The sequence below is a fragment of the Mixophyes fleayi genome, chromosome 2 (assembly GCF_038048845.1).
Source record: "Mixophyes fleayi isolate aMixFle1 chromosome 2, aMixFle1.hap1, whole genome shotgun sequence".
Taxonomy (NCBI): Eukaryota; Metazoa; Chordata; class Amphibia; order Anura; family Limnodynastidae; genus Mixophyes; species Mixophyes fleayi.
This window is the reverse complement of record NC_134403.1, coordinates 64274958-64290842: the sequence shown is the minus strand read 5'-3', so window position 1 is coordinate 64290842 and position 15885 is coordinate 64274958. Positions and strand designations below refer to the sequence as shown.

The 15885-nt window shown below is 39.7% G+C and overlaps 1 protein-coding gene across 1 annotated transcript; it reads right to left on the bottom strand.

The window, feature by feature from the left end:
* Nucleotides 1–623: 623 nt before the first annotated feature.
* Nucleotides 624–8770, bottom strand: LOC142139810 (keratin, type II cytoskeletal cochleal-like). The gene is made up of 9 exons (XM_075197678.1): nucleotides 8354–8770; nucleotides 5855–6063; nucleotides 5395–5455; nucleotides 2384–2479; nucleotides 2096–2260; nucleotides 1863–1988; nucleotides 1051–1271; nucleotides 886–914; nucleotides 624–787 (listed from the first exon to the last, which is right to left on the bottom strand). The coding sequence occupies exons 1-9, from the start codon at nucleotides 8768–8770 to the stop codon at nucleotides 624–626; spliced, it is 1488 nt and encodes a 495-aa protein (XP_075053779.1).
* Nucleotides 8771–15885: the final 7115 nt, after the last annotated feature.

Here is a 15885-nt window from a genome sequence, read left to right as displayed (position 1 = left end):
CTAGAAGGGGTACGTTTTCCTGCACTTTGGGAGAACTTACTGAAATGAAAGTTCTCATAGTTGAAGGAAGAAAAAAATTATAGTAAAGAAGTGTGTATCCGTGTGTGAGGCTTACACCTACGACTTTCACCTTGGACCGATGATTTAATAAAATCCATTCAAGATATAAGCCTGACAGTAAGTCTAGCAGTTTATATGTAGCTGCAGCAAATTATATTATCTGTGTATGTGAATTCTTGTTATACCATTCCTACTGAATTAATGTATGTCAGTAAATAACTTCATCTAAAGAACGTTCCATAATAGGTTGAATACCATTTGATATGAATGTAATGATGACAAGCATTCTCTGACATTATCACTAACTCTAACTTGTACTCTGCAATATTTGTCATTAAAAGGTATCTGGTAATTTTCCAAAGAATTGTGTCACTTACTGTCATATGAATAGCAGTTTATTGAGGAGCAGTATAAGGTAACAGATAAACACAATACGAGGCCATAACACACATGAAGCTGCTTAAGAGAAATATACAGCATGAAGTAGAGTAACAAAGCAGATGTCTAACAGTGATGACATAATACTATAATTAATGGCATTTTGCATATTCAATGTTTTCACTTCAGCAGTGATGCTTATGACCGGAATGGTGGATGCTTTTGTGAACATGGCTGTGGCTTCTCCCACTGCTTGAGCTGAATCCTCCTAGAGAATGATGATGATGATGTCCACCTTGGGACTTTCCTCCCGAGTGGTGTTTCCCTCCAGTGCTATCGTGCAGGACAGCTAAGTGACACAGAGGTTTGTTAGTATATAACAATCTGCAAAACACCTTGAACTAATTGTATGCATTTTAAAAATACGTATTATTTTGTTTCACTTACAGATGTTCACAGAGCCATCCGAAGCCAATCTGAAAAACACCATAAGCATTTACATATTTACTGTGTAAGCACACAATAGTGTCCTAAACTTTTTAAGACTGCAGAATATTGTTGTGTATTATTGAATTGTTATGTAAAATCTTATAGTATATCTACTACATTCACCTGCATTCTTCACCCTCCAGCATCTTCCTATACGTAGCAATCTCAATGTCCAGAGCCAGTTTAACATTCATCAGCTCCTGGTAATCTCTCAGTTGGCGAGCCATGTCCTGCTTGGCCTTCTGTAGAGCAGCCTCCAGCTCACACAGTTTGTTATTGGCGTCTCTGACAGCAGCTTCTCCACGTTCTTCAGCGTTACGTATAGCAGCTTCCAGTGCAGCACGCTGGGTAAACATTATACATTTATGTATAAGGGAAAAAGTAGACCAATCTGGCATGTCTATTTCATCAGTGATTGATAATTATTTAAAAGCACATTAAGGAAGCCCTTAATACAACACTTATAGCACCTCCACCACTTGGAATTCAACACTAGTTGACACCCTGGAAAGTGTTCTCTATGTCTCATGTCTGTCAGTTCACCATTGTCGCCTCTGTCCCTGTTTGGCCTTATGCTAAATTGTTTTTATTTGCCATGCAATTTGTTCTGTTAATTGTATCCATTCATTTATTATGCTGCTTATCTGTACCCATTGTACTTATATCTATGAACGTATGTAATTTTGTTGTATGTTTAACCTCCATATGTTCGGCGTTATGGAACCCTTCTGGTGGCTTATAAATAAAACATAATAAATAATAATAATAATAATAATAATAATAATAATAATAATAATAATAGTTTACATCTCTGACTAATGTGCAATATCCACTTTTTCAAGTTTTGCAACCAAAAAATAAGCATGAGTTCTCTGTACAAATCCCAATTCAGTATGTATACTATACCTAAGCTTTTCCTTTTACATGAGATTTACCTGAGATTTAGCACACTCAATCTCTCCTTTAAGTCTCTGAACTGCTCTGTTAAGTTCAGTGATCTCATTTCTGCTGTTCTGTAGATCATTCTCGTTTCTTCCAGTTGCCATGCGCAGATCCTCAAACTGTAGTTGAAAGAATGACAAAATGTAATTTAATATTAATCAGCTTTTGGTCTACACTGACATACATATTATATTGTATAAAGTACCTTCCTGCGTGTCAGACTCACCCTTGACTGGTACATGGCCTTAGCCTCAGCTCTGCTCCTATTAGCAATGTCTTCGTATTGAGCTCTGACCTCAGCGATGATGCTGTTTATGTCCAGGTCTCGGCTGTTATCCATGGAGACGACCACCGAGGTGTCTGAGATCTGAGCCTGGAGCTGACTGATCTCCTGCATAGTAGACAAAAAAACAATTATTGAATTTCTTTTGGTATTGGCTAATTTAAAACAAAGAAACAAAATAAACTGTTTCAAAGGGTAATATAACAGTGTGCCAAAATGTAAATGACTTACCATATCATACAGAGTCCTCAGGAAATTGATCTCATCAGTGAGGGAGCTGGCCCTTGCTTGCAGCTCGGCCTTGTTCTTAAAAGCAGCATCAACATCCTACAATAAGAAGGAAGGTAGAATGTTCGTGTCTTAACAATTTAGATTGTAACCTTCTAGCAATAACAGAAACATGGCTCACGCAATCAGACACTGCCTCACCTGCAGCCCTTTCACATGGTGTTCTCCATTTCAACCATACCCCCAGACCTGGAGGCAGACAAGAAGGTGGGGTTGGGCTACTTTTCTCCCCACAGTGCACGTTAACAGCTCTACCAAATGTCCCATCACTCACGTTCACATCATTTGAAGTACATACTGTTAGGATTTTTAACCCATTCTCTATGTGTGTTGCTGTCCTCTATCACCCCCCTGGACCACAACAACAATTTGTTGAACACTTCTAAGCATGGCTCCCTCACTTCTTATCCTCTGACATCCCCACCATCATCATGGGTAATTTCAACATCCTATTGCTAACCAACGTTGAAACGCTGCTTCCAAACTACTATTTAACATCCCAACTCGACCTCTCCCAGTGGATTGAATCCGCTTCTTACCAGGATGGCCACTGTCTTGTTCTTGCTTTCTCTAGACTATGATCAGTACCTCATTTTCACCAAACCCTAGCAACTGCCCTTGATCAACTGGCTCCAGCGACTCTACATACTCCGCATAGACTTCGTTGTCAACCGTGGCACACTAAAGAAACACAAAATCTACAAAATCTTTCTCATAAAGCAGAACATAACTGGCGTAAATCTTTTTTTATCTCTAATGATTTCATCACATATACTGGTATCTACCACTCCTTTAGGAATGCTCTGGACACTGCAAAACAAACATACTTCCAGTCTCTCATCTATGCTCAAGCTTTTTCCATCCCAAACCAGCTAACTTCCATCAGTGCCCAGGATCTTGCTTCCTATTTCAAGGACAAAATAGATAAGATCAGACTTGAAATGGTATAATCTCCCTCGACAAGCAATCAGCTTAATTTCTTTGCAGCACCCTCTGACACTCTCTCTTCATTTGATCCCACAAATGAAGAGGACGTTTCTACTCTCTTTTCATCTTCCTACTCTACCGGCTGTCCTCTTGATCCCATACCCTTACAAATTGGTAGGTCACTGTCTTCTGTGCTCATTCCACCTCTAACTAAAATCTGTAATCTCTCTCTCTCTCTCTACTGCTATTTTTCCATCACTATTTAAGCAAGCAGTGATTACTCCTATTTTGAAAGAACAAAATTCTGACCCAAACTCTCTCTCAAATTACTGTCCCATCTCTCAGCTCCCAAGCCCCTCCAAGCATCTCGAGAGAATTTCCTACACTCGCTTCACACACTTTCTTACAGCAAACAACCTACTGGATTCTCTTCAGTAAGGCTTTTGTTCTTAACACTTCACAGAGACTGTGCTGACCAAGGTTGTCAATGATTTGATCACAGCAAAAAACTGAAGGCCTTTATTCTCTTTTAATTCTCCTGGATCTCTCTGCTGCATTTGACACTGTTGACCACTCTCTCCTTATACAAATGCTACAATCCCTAGGTCTTGAAAGCACTGTCCTATCCTGGTTCTCATCCTACCTATCTAATGACTCTTCCAGTGTTAATTTCTCTGGATCCACCTCTGCTCCCCCTTCTTTATCAGTTGGAGTACCACAAGGCTCAGTCCTAGGCCCTCTGCTATTCTCTATCTACACCACTTCTCTTGGAAAATTAAGAAGCTCTTTTGGATTTCAGTATCATCTCTATGTGGATGATATACAAATCTATCTTTCCTCTCCTGATCTCTCACCATCTGTGATGTCTCGTGTTGCTCACTGTCTTTCTGCCATTTCATCTTGAATGTCTTCTCACCAATTGAAACTCAATCTTTCAAAAACTGAATTAATAATTTCCCCAACCAAAAACAAAGTCAGTTTCCTGCCTGACTTTTCTATTTCTGTTGATAACATGATCATAAATCCCACCCCGCAAGCTCACTGCCTAGGTGTAATCCTTGGCTCACAACTATCGTTTATTCCCCACATTGACTCTATATCTAAATCATGGTACATACATCTAAAGAATATTTCCAGAATACTCACACAGCTCACACAAGTCACTGCAAAAGCCTTAATTCATACACTCATCATCTCCTGCATCGACAATTGTAATTTCGTCCTTATTGGTCTTCCCAAAATCAGACTAGAACCCATACAATCTATTTTGCATGCAGCGGCTAGATTGATTTTCCTTGCAAACCATTCTTCCTCTGCTGAACCACTCTGTTAGTCCTTACATTGGTTGCCTGTTTTTCAATGAATCCAATATAATATTCTTCTACAAACATACAAGGCCACCAACAAAATTGCACCAACATACATCTCCTCACTTGTCTCAAAATATCTCCCAAGTTCACATCTCCGCTCTGCACAAGATCTGCGACTCTCTTCCACTCTCATCACATCCTCCCATTCCCGGTTACAGGACTTTTATCGGGCTGCACCCACTTCGTGGAATTCCCTCCCTTGCACAGTGAGACTTTCCTCTAGTCTTCAAACCTTCAAGCATTCTCAAAAAACCCACCTCTTCAGACAAGCTTATGATATTCCTCAACTAGCATCTTAATATTCCTAGGTTACCCTATTACCAATCTCTACAGCTAACACAAGACAACAAACCTCTGACCAACATTGCCGTGTGACTGATCACACAGTCCACTCAATACTTTTTACCTTTTGCATTCTAGCTGGTCCAATGTGCAATATGATGGAGCACATGCCCTTGTGTTTCAAACTCCCATTGTCCCATATATTGTAAGCTTGCGAGCAGGGTTCTCTTACCTCTCTCTCTGTATGTACTACCCAATATTGTTTTATTAATGTTTGTTTCCAATTGTAAAGCGCTACGGAATTTGCTGGCGCTATATAAATAAATGATGATGATGATTAGTAAGTTACATTCCAGAAGCTGATACTGTACATACCCTCTTTAGTAAGACAAACTCATTCTCTGCCGCTGTGCGTCGGTTCATTTCTTCTTCATATCTGTGAGTCACAACCAAATTATGTGAACATGTTTAGTTAGTTAGTAAACTAGTTAGTTAGATATTAAATCTATTACATTGTGTTACAACATTTGTGGATTTCTGGCCTTATTATTGCAGTACACTGATTACTCATCATTGATTAATATTGACTGTGACTGGCAAAGCTACAGAAACGATCACATAGAAGCACTGAATATCCTGTTTTTGCTTATTGTTAAGCTGCTAATATTTGGGTTAGATGCAAGCACATTTTTCTCTTAATTTTAGTTATAAAGATGCTTAATAAGTCTTCACGCTAGAGCTGGTTTTCTGTTACTTCTGGAATTTCAGCATAATTATTTATAAGAGGTAATTCTTGTGCCTTGTAATGAATTCATGATAACCATACACATCTTACTTTCTCCTAAATTCTTCCATTGTACCCTCTGTGCTGTTCCTTTCCGCTTCGAGACGAGTGCTCTCACATTCCAGGTTTTCCAGCTGTCTCCTGAGGTTGCTGATAAAAGTTTCAAACAGAGGTTCAATCTGAAATCTGGCTGTATTTTGGTCTTGTAGAAGAGACCACTTGGTCTCCAGCATCTTGTTCTGTTGTTCCAGAAATCTCACCTATAGACAAAACATAAAAACAGAAAGTTATAACAATAAAATATATTAAAAAGGTTAAGACTATGTGCATGATTTTGACCATAACTATTTTGTTCTGCTTGTACTAACCAAACATTTACTAACATTGCTTAAAAGGAACCTTGCGCTAGAAAGATAAATGAGGAACTGTAAATTTGCTCCTGTGAACAGTGTTTGTAGATAACTCACACTGTGCCCAAATATCTAATTCAGAGCACATTTGGACTTCATAGTTTAATGAGGTACATATACCTTAACCAAAGTTCATTAAAATTCACTACAGCTGATATGCCCCAATTGATATGATCAAATTATTCAAGCCAGATTAAACTCGGTCAAATTAACCAACCTTGAACTTTTGGTCAATCCAATGTCATAAATATAAAAATTATGCTAGTAAGATAATTCCTTCACAGTATACAATGCAGTACAATAATATTTCCAGATTAGAGTCACATTAAGACTTTAGACATTATTTGAACTGTAAGCTTCTGTCTCTACCTATTTTTTCCTGCTGAAACAAACCACACATTTACAAACATTGCTGAAAGAGGTGTATCTGCACCCAGACATTTGTTTTCATTGTCAAACTTGCAGTAGACATAAAACAACTTAAATGAGATCTTTGTGTTCCTTCAAGAGACACATTTTACACAATGTCTACACTCAGAATTGAAATCGGCATTTTATTCTTTGTCTTTATCTATGCATGTGATGTGAAAAGAAAGAGCAATATTGCTTGTGGTCCACGTCAACCTTTGGACGTTCCATGAAGATAAAGTGGGAAAATTTGTAATCCTTATTGGTAAACTAAATAATCAGGACCAACAACACTTCCATTAAAATTGGGAGTGATGCTGCCTCAAGTAGCAAAATGGGAGGTGATTTTGGCTGTTGAATTTAATACTGTTTTAAGTAGCACATTGTATAGATCGTCCCTGTGGCTCATTCAAGTGACAGGACTGATGGTAAGAGATTAAAACCATTAGTAAACAACATTAAAATTTGTCTCTTATATGACACCTTGGTTGTAATGTATCAAGCTGCAATTTTTCAGGCGATTGTAAGTAAAACAACGTACATCTCTGGTGATTTTAACCTCCAAAATTAAAATTATGTGGTCTGTAATATTTTATAACTATATTAAGGTTCAATATTATTTGAATGCTAACGAGGCCCCTAATTATGATGGTACAACACTTAATATTTCATTATAGGGAAACTATTTATACTTTATAATTTAGAATAAGTTCATATAACTGTTTTACCTTAGGCAGAATCTAAATGTAAGGACTGAACTTGATGTTCAGGTGACATGGGAGTCCTGATTTTTATTTTCAATGTATATAAGCCCTACTACTTACAAATTTGTGTGAATAATTGTTGGTCATCTACACATAGATACAGAGGGCAAGTAAAATGGTGCGTAGTCAAAAATCAGAAAATTTTAAATGATTTAAGAGTAAAGGATTTAAACATGTACAATTTGGAGTAGAGAGTGGGGTGATATGATTGAAGTTATTAAATATATAAATGGTTTTAACAAGGTAAAGGAAGACAAATTCTTATTAGAACTAGAGATAAACACAAAACAAATAAGAAGGGTAACATGATTAGGAAAAATATGAGGAGGAATTACTTTAGAGAAAGGATGGTCGTGGAAAAGGCTAATACCATATGGGAATTTCAACATGTGTGGGATTGACATATGGCTATCTCAAGTCTAAAAAGGTACAGGTAGATGGGTCGAAAGGTTCTACTTCTTATCTGAAAAATCTATGTTTCTATCTTTCTATGTTAACAGATTAAAGAATAACCTTATAGTAAAAGAGACAAAACAGTATTTAGATGACGGTTATGGTCGTCTTCTTCAAGGACCAATTTATGAACTTTTGATTTTGACAACAGCTCAAATAAATCATTATAATTAAAATCTCTGTTGCTTTTGTACTGTATTTCTAACTAAAGATCTGGGATTAGTGTGGCCTTAATTAATAGACTTAAAAAAACAGTAGAAGATGTGAGACCATGAATGGTAATTTTTATGTTATCATTGATAAAGCTTTGTATATAAAATTTGACATGACACATAGAGGCTCAATACAGGATAGGTATAAACATTTCTCACAACTAAGTTTGCAAACTTTCTCGTTTTCTAGTAAAATAAAAAACCTTAGCTTTAGACAAAGTAAATCTGTACGTAATTTATTTTGATTTCAACTCTATTATTGTGAACAGCGCTGCAGATTGTATGAAGCATAAAAAATGTCACCTTGTCGATGAAAGAGGCAAACTTGTTGTTGAGGCCTTTGATCTGATTCTTCTCATCTGTCCTAACTCTCTGGATGTTGGGGTCAACCTCCAAGTTAAGAGGTGCCAGGAGACCCTGGTTCACAGTAACAGAGGTGATTCCTCCAGAGCAAGATGATCTCCCAAAACCACCAGTGCCAAAGCCAGATCCATGTCCACTTTTTCCTACATGAAAACTTCCATGTGAAATTTTATGTCCTTTTGATCCAATATTGTGGGCACTTGAACTGCTAAAGCAATGCTGAGCCTTGTGACCATGTCCTGCATGTTTAGAAGAGTTTGAGAAGATGGTGTGGGATCTGGAATGTTTAGGTAAAGCAACAGAACAAGAGCTAAAGCCCTTGTGTCCAGAGGAGGAGAGGATGGAGTGATGAGACATGATGGTTCTTCTCCTGGAGGTGATCTACAGAGGATGTAAAGTCAAGTTGGCTGTTTCCCTGTAAAGATCTTACATGCTGCTTTTATACTTGAATAGGTTATTAACAATCAAATAAAATGTGCTCATAAGTATTGTTTCGTAGCATCATCTACTTGAATTTATAGTGGGCAGACCAGAAACACGCCTGCATTATCAAAGCTATAATACATATGTTATTAGCTGCTCTCAATTAAATGAATAATGTTCTTAAATGTTCAAGACAAACTGTAGACTAAGGAAAAACTAGCACAATGAAATCTCCAAACCTTAAAAATTGATTTACCTTTCAAAAATCCTCTGCAGCATATAGAGGGTGGAGTTCTAGCGCGTCAATACCTCTTGTTTTCGATCAAGACAGTGCAATTATTTTTGGATTTGGCCCCAACACTGACTGTAGTTTAATATCTGGTACGCAGCTATCTGGACTGCGTAGTGGAGTGGCCCCAGTACCCAATTTGGTACCGGGGCCACAATACCTCCTCCAACTGGTCTCAATTCCCCTGCACATATGGCTGCTCCTACCTCCTCCAACTGGTCTGAATTCCACTGCACAGATGGCAGACACTGGATGCACGTCTAACACCAACATAGCTGTTAAGGCCACAGTTATCCGCTTTGCCATAGGATGACTACTGTCGTACTTTGTGCTCATGGCAAACGACTGTTGGACGGTCACATAATGCCAAAAAAAGAGGTGCAAGATAGAATTGTCCTTGGGCCCTCCCACCCACCCTTATGTTGTTGAAATAGGACATGCACACTTTAACAAACCAATCATTTCAGCGAAAGGGCCTACCAAACAACTGTGGCTGAAATGATTGGTTTGTTTGGGCCCCCACACCAAAAAAGCTATTCATCTCTCCCTGTACAAACTAAACTGGCTCTACTAAGGCAAGATGTCGTCCTCATCCTCTGATTCCTCTCCCCCTTCAGTGTGTACTTCCTCATCCTCACACATTATCAATTCGTCCCCGCTGGACTCCACAACCACAGGTCCCTCTGTAGTATCTGGAGGCCAGTGCTGTACTTGATTGAGGAATTGATAATTCATTTTTATGAACATCATTTTTTCAACATTCTGCGGAAGCAACCTCCTTCGCCGCTCACTGACCAGGTTACCCGCTGCACTAAAAACCCTTTCAGAGTAAACACTGGAGTGGGGACAACTCAGGTAACTTGAGACTGCACAAACAATGAACGTAGTAATAGAAATGGCAGTTCCTCTTTTTAGGGGACTGCAGAAACAATGAACGTAGTAATAAAAATGGCAGTTCCTCTTTTTTGGGACTGCACAAACAATGAGCGTAGTAATAGAAATGGCAGTTCCTCTTTTTTGGAACTACAAAAACAATGAACGTAGTAATAGAAATGGCAGTTCCTCTTTTTTGGAACTGCAGAAACAATGAACGTAGTAATAGAAATGGCAGTTCCTCTTTTTTGGAACTACAGAAACAATGAACGTTGTAATAGAAATGGCAGTTCCTCTTTTTTGGAACTACAGAAACAATGAACGTAGCAATAGAAATGACAGTTCCTCTTTTTTGGAACTACAGAAACAATGAACGTAGTAATAGAAATGGCAGTTCCTCTTTTTTGGGACTGCAAGAATATATTGCTCTATAATATTTTTTATACTTTTTCAATTATTTTTTAAAAAAATGTTTTGGGGTATTTTTTTGGTATTTTTTTTAACATTTTTAAATGATTTTTGGCTAATTAACAGATTGCTATGGACTTATCAGAAACAAATACAGGACAAAAGCACCACTGGACTCAGCAGCACAGACACTGGCCAAAACACCACTGGAATCAGCAGGACAGGGCACTGGAAAAAGTACTACTGGACTCAGCAGGACAAAGCACCACTTGACTAAAGTAATCAGCAGGACAGAGCACTTGACAAAGTATTAATGGACTCAGCAGGACAAAGCACCACTTCACTAAAGTAATCAGCAGGACAGAGCACATCAACCTCCCTCTTCAGTAACCACAGGGAGAATGAAGATGGCGGCTGCGAGCAGGACATTTATGAGATCCGAGTCTCGCGAGATCCGACGCGAGACTTGGATGCATTCCTTGGGCGGCCAGAAGTACCCGAACAGTGCTCGGATCCCGTCGGATCCGCACTGTTCGGGTGGGCTCGGATTAGTGAAATCCGAGCCCGCTCATCTATACTTATAAGCTGCCCAAAGTGGAGGTACTCTGTGTCCATGGGATGACAGGACCCTTTTACCTATTGCTATAGATCAACAGTCACAGTAGTAGCCCCAAAACTGCCATACCCTCTAATACTGGGCAGATATTTCCGCTGTTCAAGCAGATCTTCCAGGAGCGAATCCAGTCGGACACAACGGGAATTGAAGCACCGGCCATAGGTCCAGCCTCGATGCAGAAGCTTCAGGGATGAGGAATGTTCAGGAAAATACACTTCCGCCAGTTTAGTTGTTGGAGAATAGACACGTGCCAATGCAGAACCAATTCATGCCATCATTTGTTGGCGAGACCTCAGGTAAAGCGGTCACGCCTCTCAACGGGGACTCACATTGGTCAGGGTTGTCTAACTTATTTCCACTAAGTTTTTTTGGCCAAGACAAACTTGGAGATGTTACCTTAGCTAATGTCTATAAAAATATAGTTGAGATTGAGAAATGTGATTTTGCTAAGCTGACGTCATCTTGTTGCCTTATAGCCATTTTGTTCTGTTATAGCTTAAATACAATTAGATGCACCTGTTTTGTAGGAGTAATTCATTATTTGCAAAGCTAAGCTTATAACCTTGAACATACCAGACATGAGATAAGCCATCCCCCCTCCTGGGGAGTTCTAGTGGGGAATGAGAGAATTTACTAACATCTGTGTGAAGGGAACATGAGTGGTTAAAACCTTTTGGGGCGTAGTTTTCTGCAATACGTGATTTTTGCTATATAGATAGGAACTTGTAACTAAAAAAACAGAGTTTATTTGTACACTCAAACCATGCAGTGTATTTAATTCTCTCCAGCTGATGAGCTCTTAACTGATAATCTGACACTTACAGGTGAACAATCTGATATAGATTCGACAAGATAAATGGGGTAGAGAAGGCTGATAAGCCTGGCGAAGGTTTTGCCTATTATATGGTAAAGCATGATTTGTTGAATAGATTGGCTATAATACAAGGTAGAATTTTAGAGAAATTGTTAGTACCACAAATCCATACACCACCTGTACTCATAGCTGCTCATACACATTTGTGTGGGGGACATTTGGGGGAAGACTAAACATGGGAGCGTATCTTGCTCAGGTTCTATTGGCCGGGAGTATGCAAGGCAATAAAAACATTTTGCCCCGCTAGCTTCCACCCCCATGGTCCACACCCCATTTGAACATATTGGGATGGATTTGGTAGGCCCATTAGAGAAATCAGTCTATGAGGAAATATGAGAGAGGCACAGGAATATGCATGAGACACAGGCGAGACAAAAGAAGAACTACGATAAGTCAGCTGTAATTAGAGCTTTCCAGCCAGGTAACAAGGTTCTTGTCCTGGTACCCACACAAGAGAGTATGCTCTTCACACTTTGGCATCTACCATATGAAGTGATTGACGCTGTGGGGCCTGTTAATTATAAAGTCAGACAGGAAGGCAGAATAACACCCATCCAGACATATCATGTCAACTTGCTGAAACCATGGCATGATAGGGAGGAGTCACAAGCTGCGTTAGTAAACACAGTTGTGCAGGAAACCAAAGTTCCCATAAGGGATCATCTGTCGCTAGTGCGTAGACAACAGATTGAGGAAATGGTTCAGAGGAACCTTGACGTACTTTCTGAGGTACATGAACGTACCACGCTCATAGAATACGACATAGTTACACCTCCAGGGGTGGTGGTGAGAGTAAGACCATACCACATTCCTGAAGCTAGACGTGTAGCAGTGAAATAAGAGACTAAAAAGATGTTGGTCCTCGATGTCATTGAGGAATCCAATAGAAACTGGAATAGTTCTATTGTGTTAGTGGTTAATTCGAAAGGGAGTATTTTTGTTTGTGTAATGGTTTTAGAAAATTAAACTAAGTTTCCCAGTTTGACACTTACCCAATGCTCAGAATTGATGAGCTGGTGGAAACCTTGGCCAATAGTCGGTACCTTACCATGTTGGATCTAACCAAAGGCTACTGTACTGGCAGACAGCCTTTTCAAACCCAGATGAGTTACTCCAGTATAAGGTACTGCCTTTCGGGCTACATAGGGCTACCGCCCCCTTCCAAAGGGCCATGAATTAGCTCTTAAAACAACACCAGGGGATAAATGTATCAAGCTGAGAGTTTTCCAGCGGGTTTGAAAAACCAATCAGATTCTAGCTGTCATTTATTTAGTACATTCTACAAAATGATAGCTAGAATCTGATTGGTTGCTATAGGCAACATCTCCACTTTTCAAACCCGCTGGAAAACTCTCAGCTTGATACATTTACTCCCAGGAGTATGCAGCTGCATACTTAGATGACATAGTCATCCAATTTGTGGAAGTCAAATAATTGGATGAAGTCAGCTAAATGAATTAATTTTGGTTTCCCGTGCGATTGCGATCAGTACTCCATGTGCAGTGACGCAAGTGCACGGATTCATAACACACACACTTACATTCACACTTACACTTGTAAATAGTACACATTTTTCTAAAAGTTCCAATGTACACTCGATTGTTTAATAAATTAATTAAAGGTTATTTATAGGATAATATTATTGTAAAGGTGTTTATGGTTCAGATCCTCTAAAATGCAAAGAGTTTGGTCTCATATTAAAGTATATTTCACCAGCAGTAACCCAGTTTCAACAGCTTAGTGATCGTATTCAGCGGTTGCTAGTTATGGGCAATATGACATTAATACTCAAAAGCATTCTTCTTATGGGTCAGTTTGAAACGGTTCTTCGGCGGGAAGACACGTAGGCAACGTAGGCAACAGTTTGAGTGAGTTGCCCCTTCCTTTAGGAAAAGCTCAAATGAACTGACTTATGACCTGCAGTCTACTGGGATATCGTTAATCCTGGATCAATAAAGAACTCTCTTAATGTTTTCTGTGTATATTTTGTGACATCATCAGTGTTTATTCTAAAATTAATATAAAAGCAGCCTCTGATACGAGAAGACTTTCTCTTTGCCAACATTAGGATTGAAGGGCTGTTTATGGATCCAGGACTGCACAGCGCATGTATCCGTTGTATTTTGTACTATTATTGTGTTCTGCTAAATTTTGCTATAAAATCTCTTTTGTTCTTTTGGAACCACATTAATCGCATTGGACAAGATTTAGTTATAGCGACAACACGAACATAGCAATTACTGGATTGGGAGACACATCTACCCAAAGTGGAGGCAGTATTAGCCTTACTCAGGTAGGCAGATCTAACCTCCAATCCTGAGAACTGTGCATTGGCCATGTATACTTGGGGTATGTTGTGGTACAAGGTCAGGTCAAATCTCAAGTTGACAAAGTAAAGGCTGTCGGAGATTGGTAAAAACCTGTGCGGAAAGACCCAGCTGAGAACTTTCCTGGGTCAAGTTAGGTACTATCGTCGGTTTATGCCTAAATTTGCCACTAGGGCTGCTGCTCTTACCGAGCTCCTAAAAAAAAGTCTTATTCAGACAAGTTAGTCTGGTTGGAAGCACCAGAAGCTGCCTGCCGGGATCTTCGAGTGGCTTTGTGTTCAGCACCAATACCCCAAGCACCGGACTTCAGCAGGAGATTGTATCTCCAAATGGATGCCTCTATTTGGGTTCTGTGCTCTCACAGAGGTTTGATGGGACAGAGAAACCCATCCTTTACTTCTGCCTAGGGGAAAGAAATACTCCACGGTGGTACAGCAGTGCCTAGTAATCAAATGTGCCACCAAAGCTCTCAGGTACTGTCTGCTGGGTAGAGAATTCACCTCGATCATAGACCATGCACCACTGAAGTGGATATGTAGGAACAAGGAGGTGAATGCCCGGGTAACTAAGTGGTTCTTAGCACTCCAACCCTACCATTTCACAGTGAATCATAGGCCATGGAGTCTACACAAATATGCAGATGCCCTTTCTCACCTAAATGCGCTCTCCGCAGTGTCAATGCCACCGAGGTTGGCGACGCTAAGAGGAGGGGTTTGTGGCAAGGAGGCTTATTTGTCACACCTCTTGTGATGAAATGAGTTTGATAACACCTTAACCAGCCTGTCCCTCCTTTCTCACAAAATGGGGACTAAAGCATGTACTTTTTATAGCACTTGCTTTTGTTCCCCAGCTGAACAGAGTACAACTACAGTGTCTAATTATATGTGGATAAGGGGACATTGTAGCTCATTGTAAATATGTATATTATTTATTGTATATTGTTAATATTGCAGTGAAGCTGTTATTAATTGTTCTTAATGTAAAACCAGGTGGGTTATGGGTAAGGATGAAATTCCAGAATACAGATGAAGGAACTGTAGCTACATTCATTCTACCCTTCTGTCTCTACAGGAAGCAAAGAACAGCTGGGGACCCTGTGACATCACAAAGTAGTGCAAGGGGTTAATTTTAGGAGGGGCTGACTGCTACTCTATCTTTGGAAGTGTTGGAGACCAATCAGTATCCATTGTTCTCCCTAGGACTAGTTCAGACATTTTGTCTGCAACAAAGCAGGGGGCTTCTGTGGAAGCACAGCTCATCTCCACTCCCCCATTCAACCCCCTGATCCAGAACCATCCAATATTTAAAGAGGGAGAGAGCCAGGGGTTTGCCCAGGAAAGGGAAAACACATCCCCCCAGTGTGTGTGTGGGGTGGTGGTGTTTTGATTCCTGGAATGTGCAAGATCTGGTGTAGAGTTGCCATTCTCTACCAGTGAATTACATCGGCAGACCCATGGGCTGTCAAGTGCGGACAGCCAGGTGACTGTAACTCCTTAAGTTAGTGGTGTAAGGGATAGATAATGTGGTGAACCTGCCTGGCATTTATTTACTGTGTATATAATATTCTTGTAATTGTTTTTGTGAATGTATTGTTTTACTTTCTAACTGCATTTTCCTGAGAGACTATACGAACCTTAAAAGGTAGGCTTCCCTGGCTTAGTA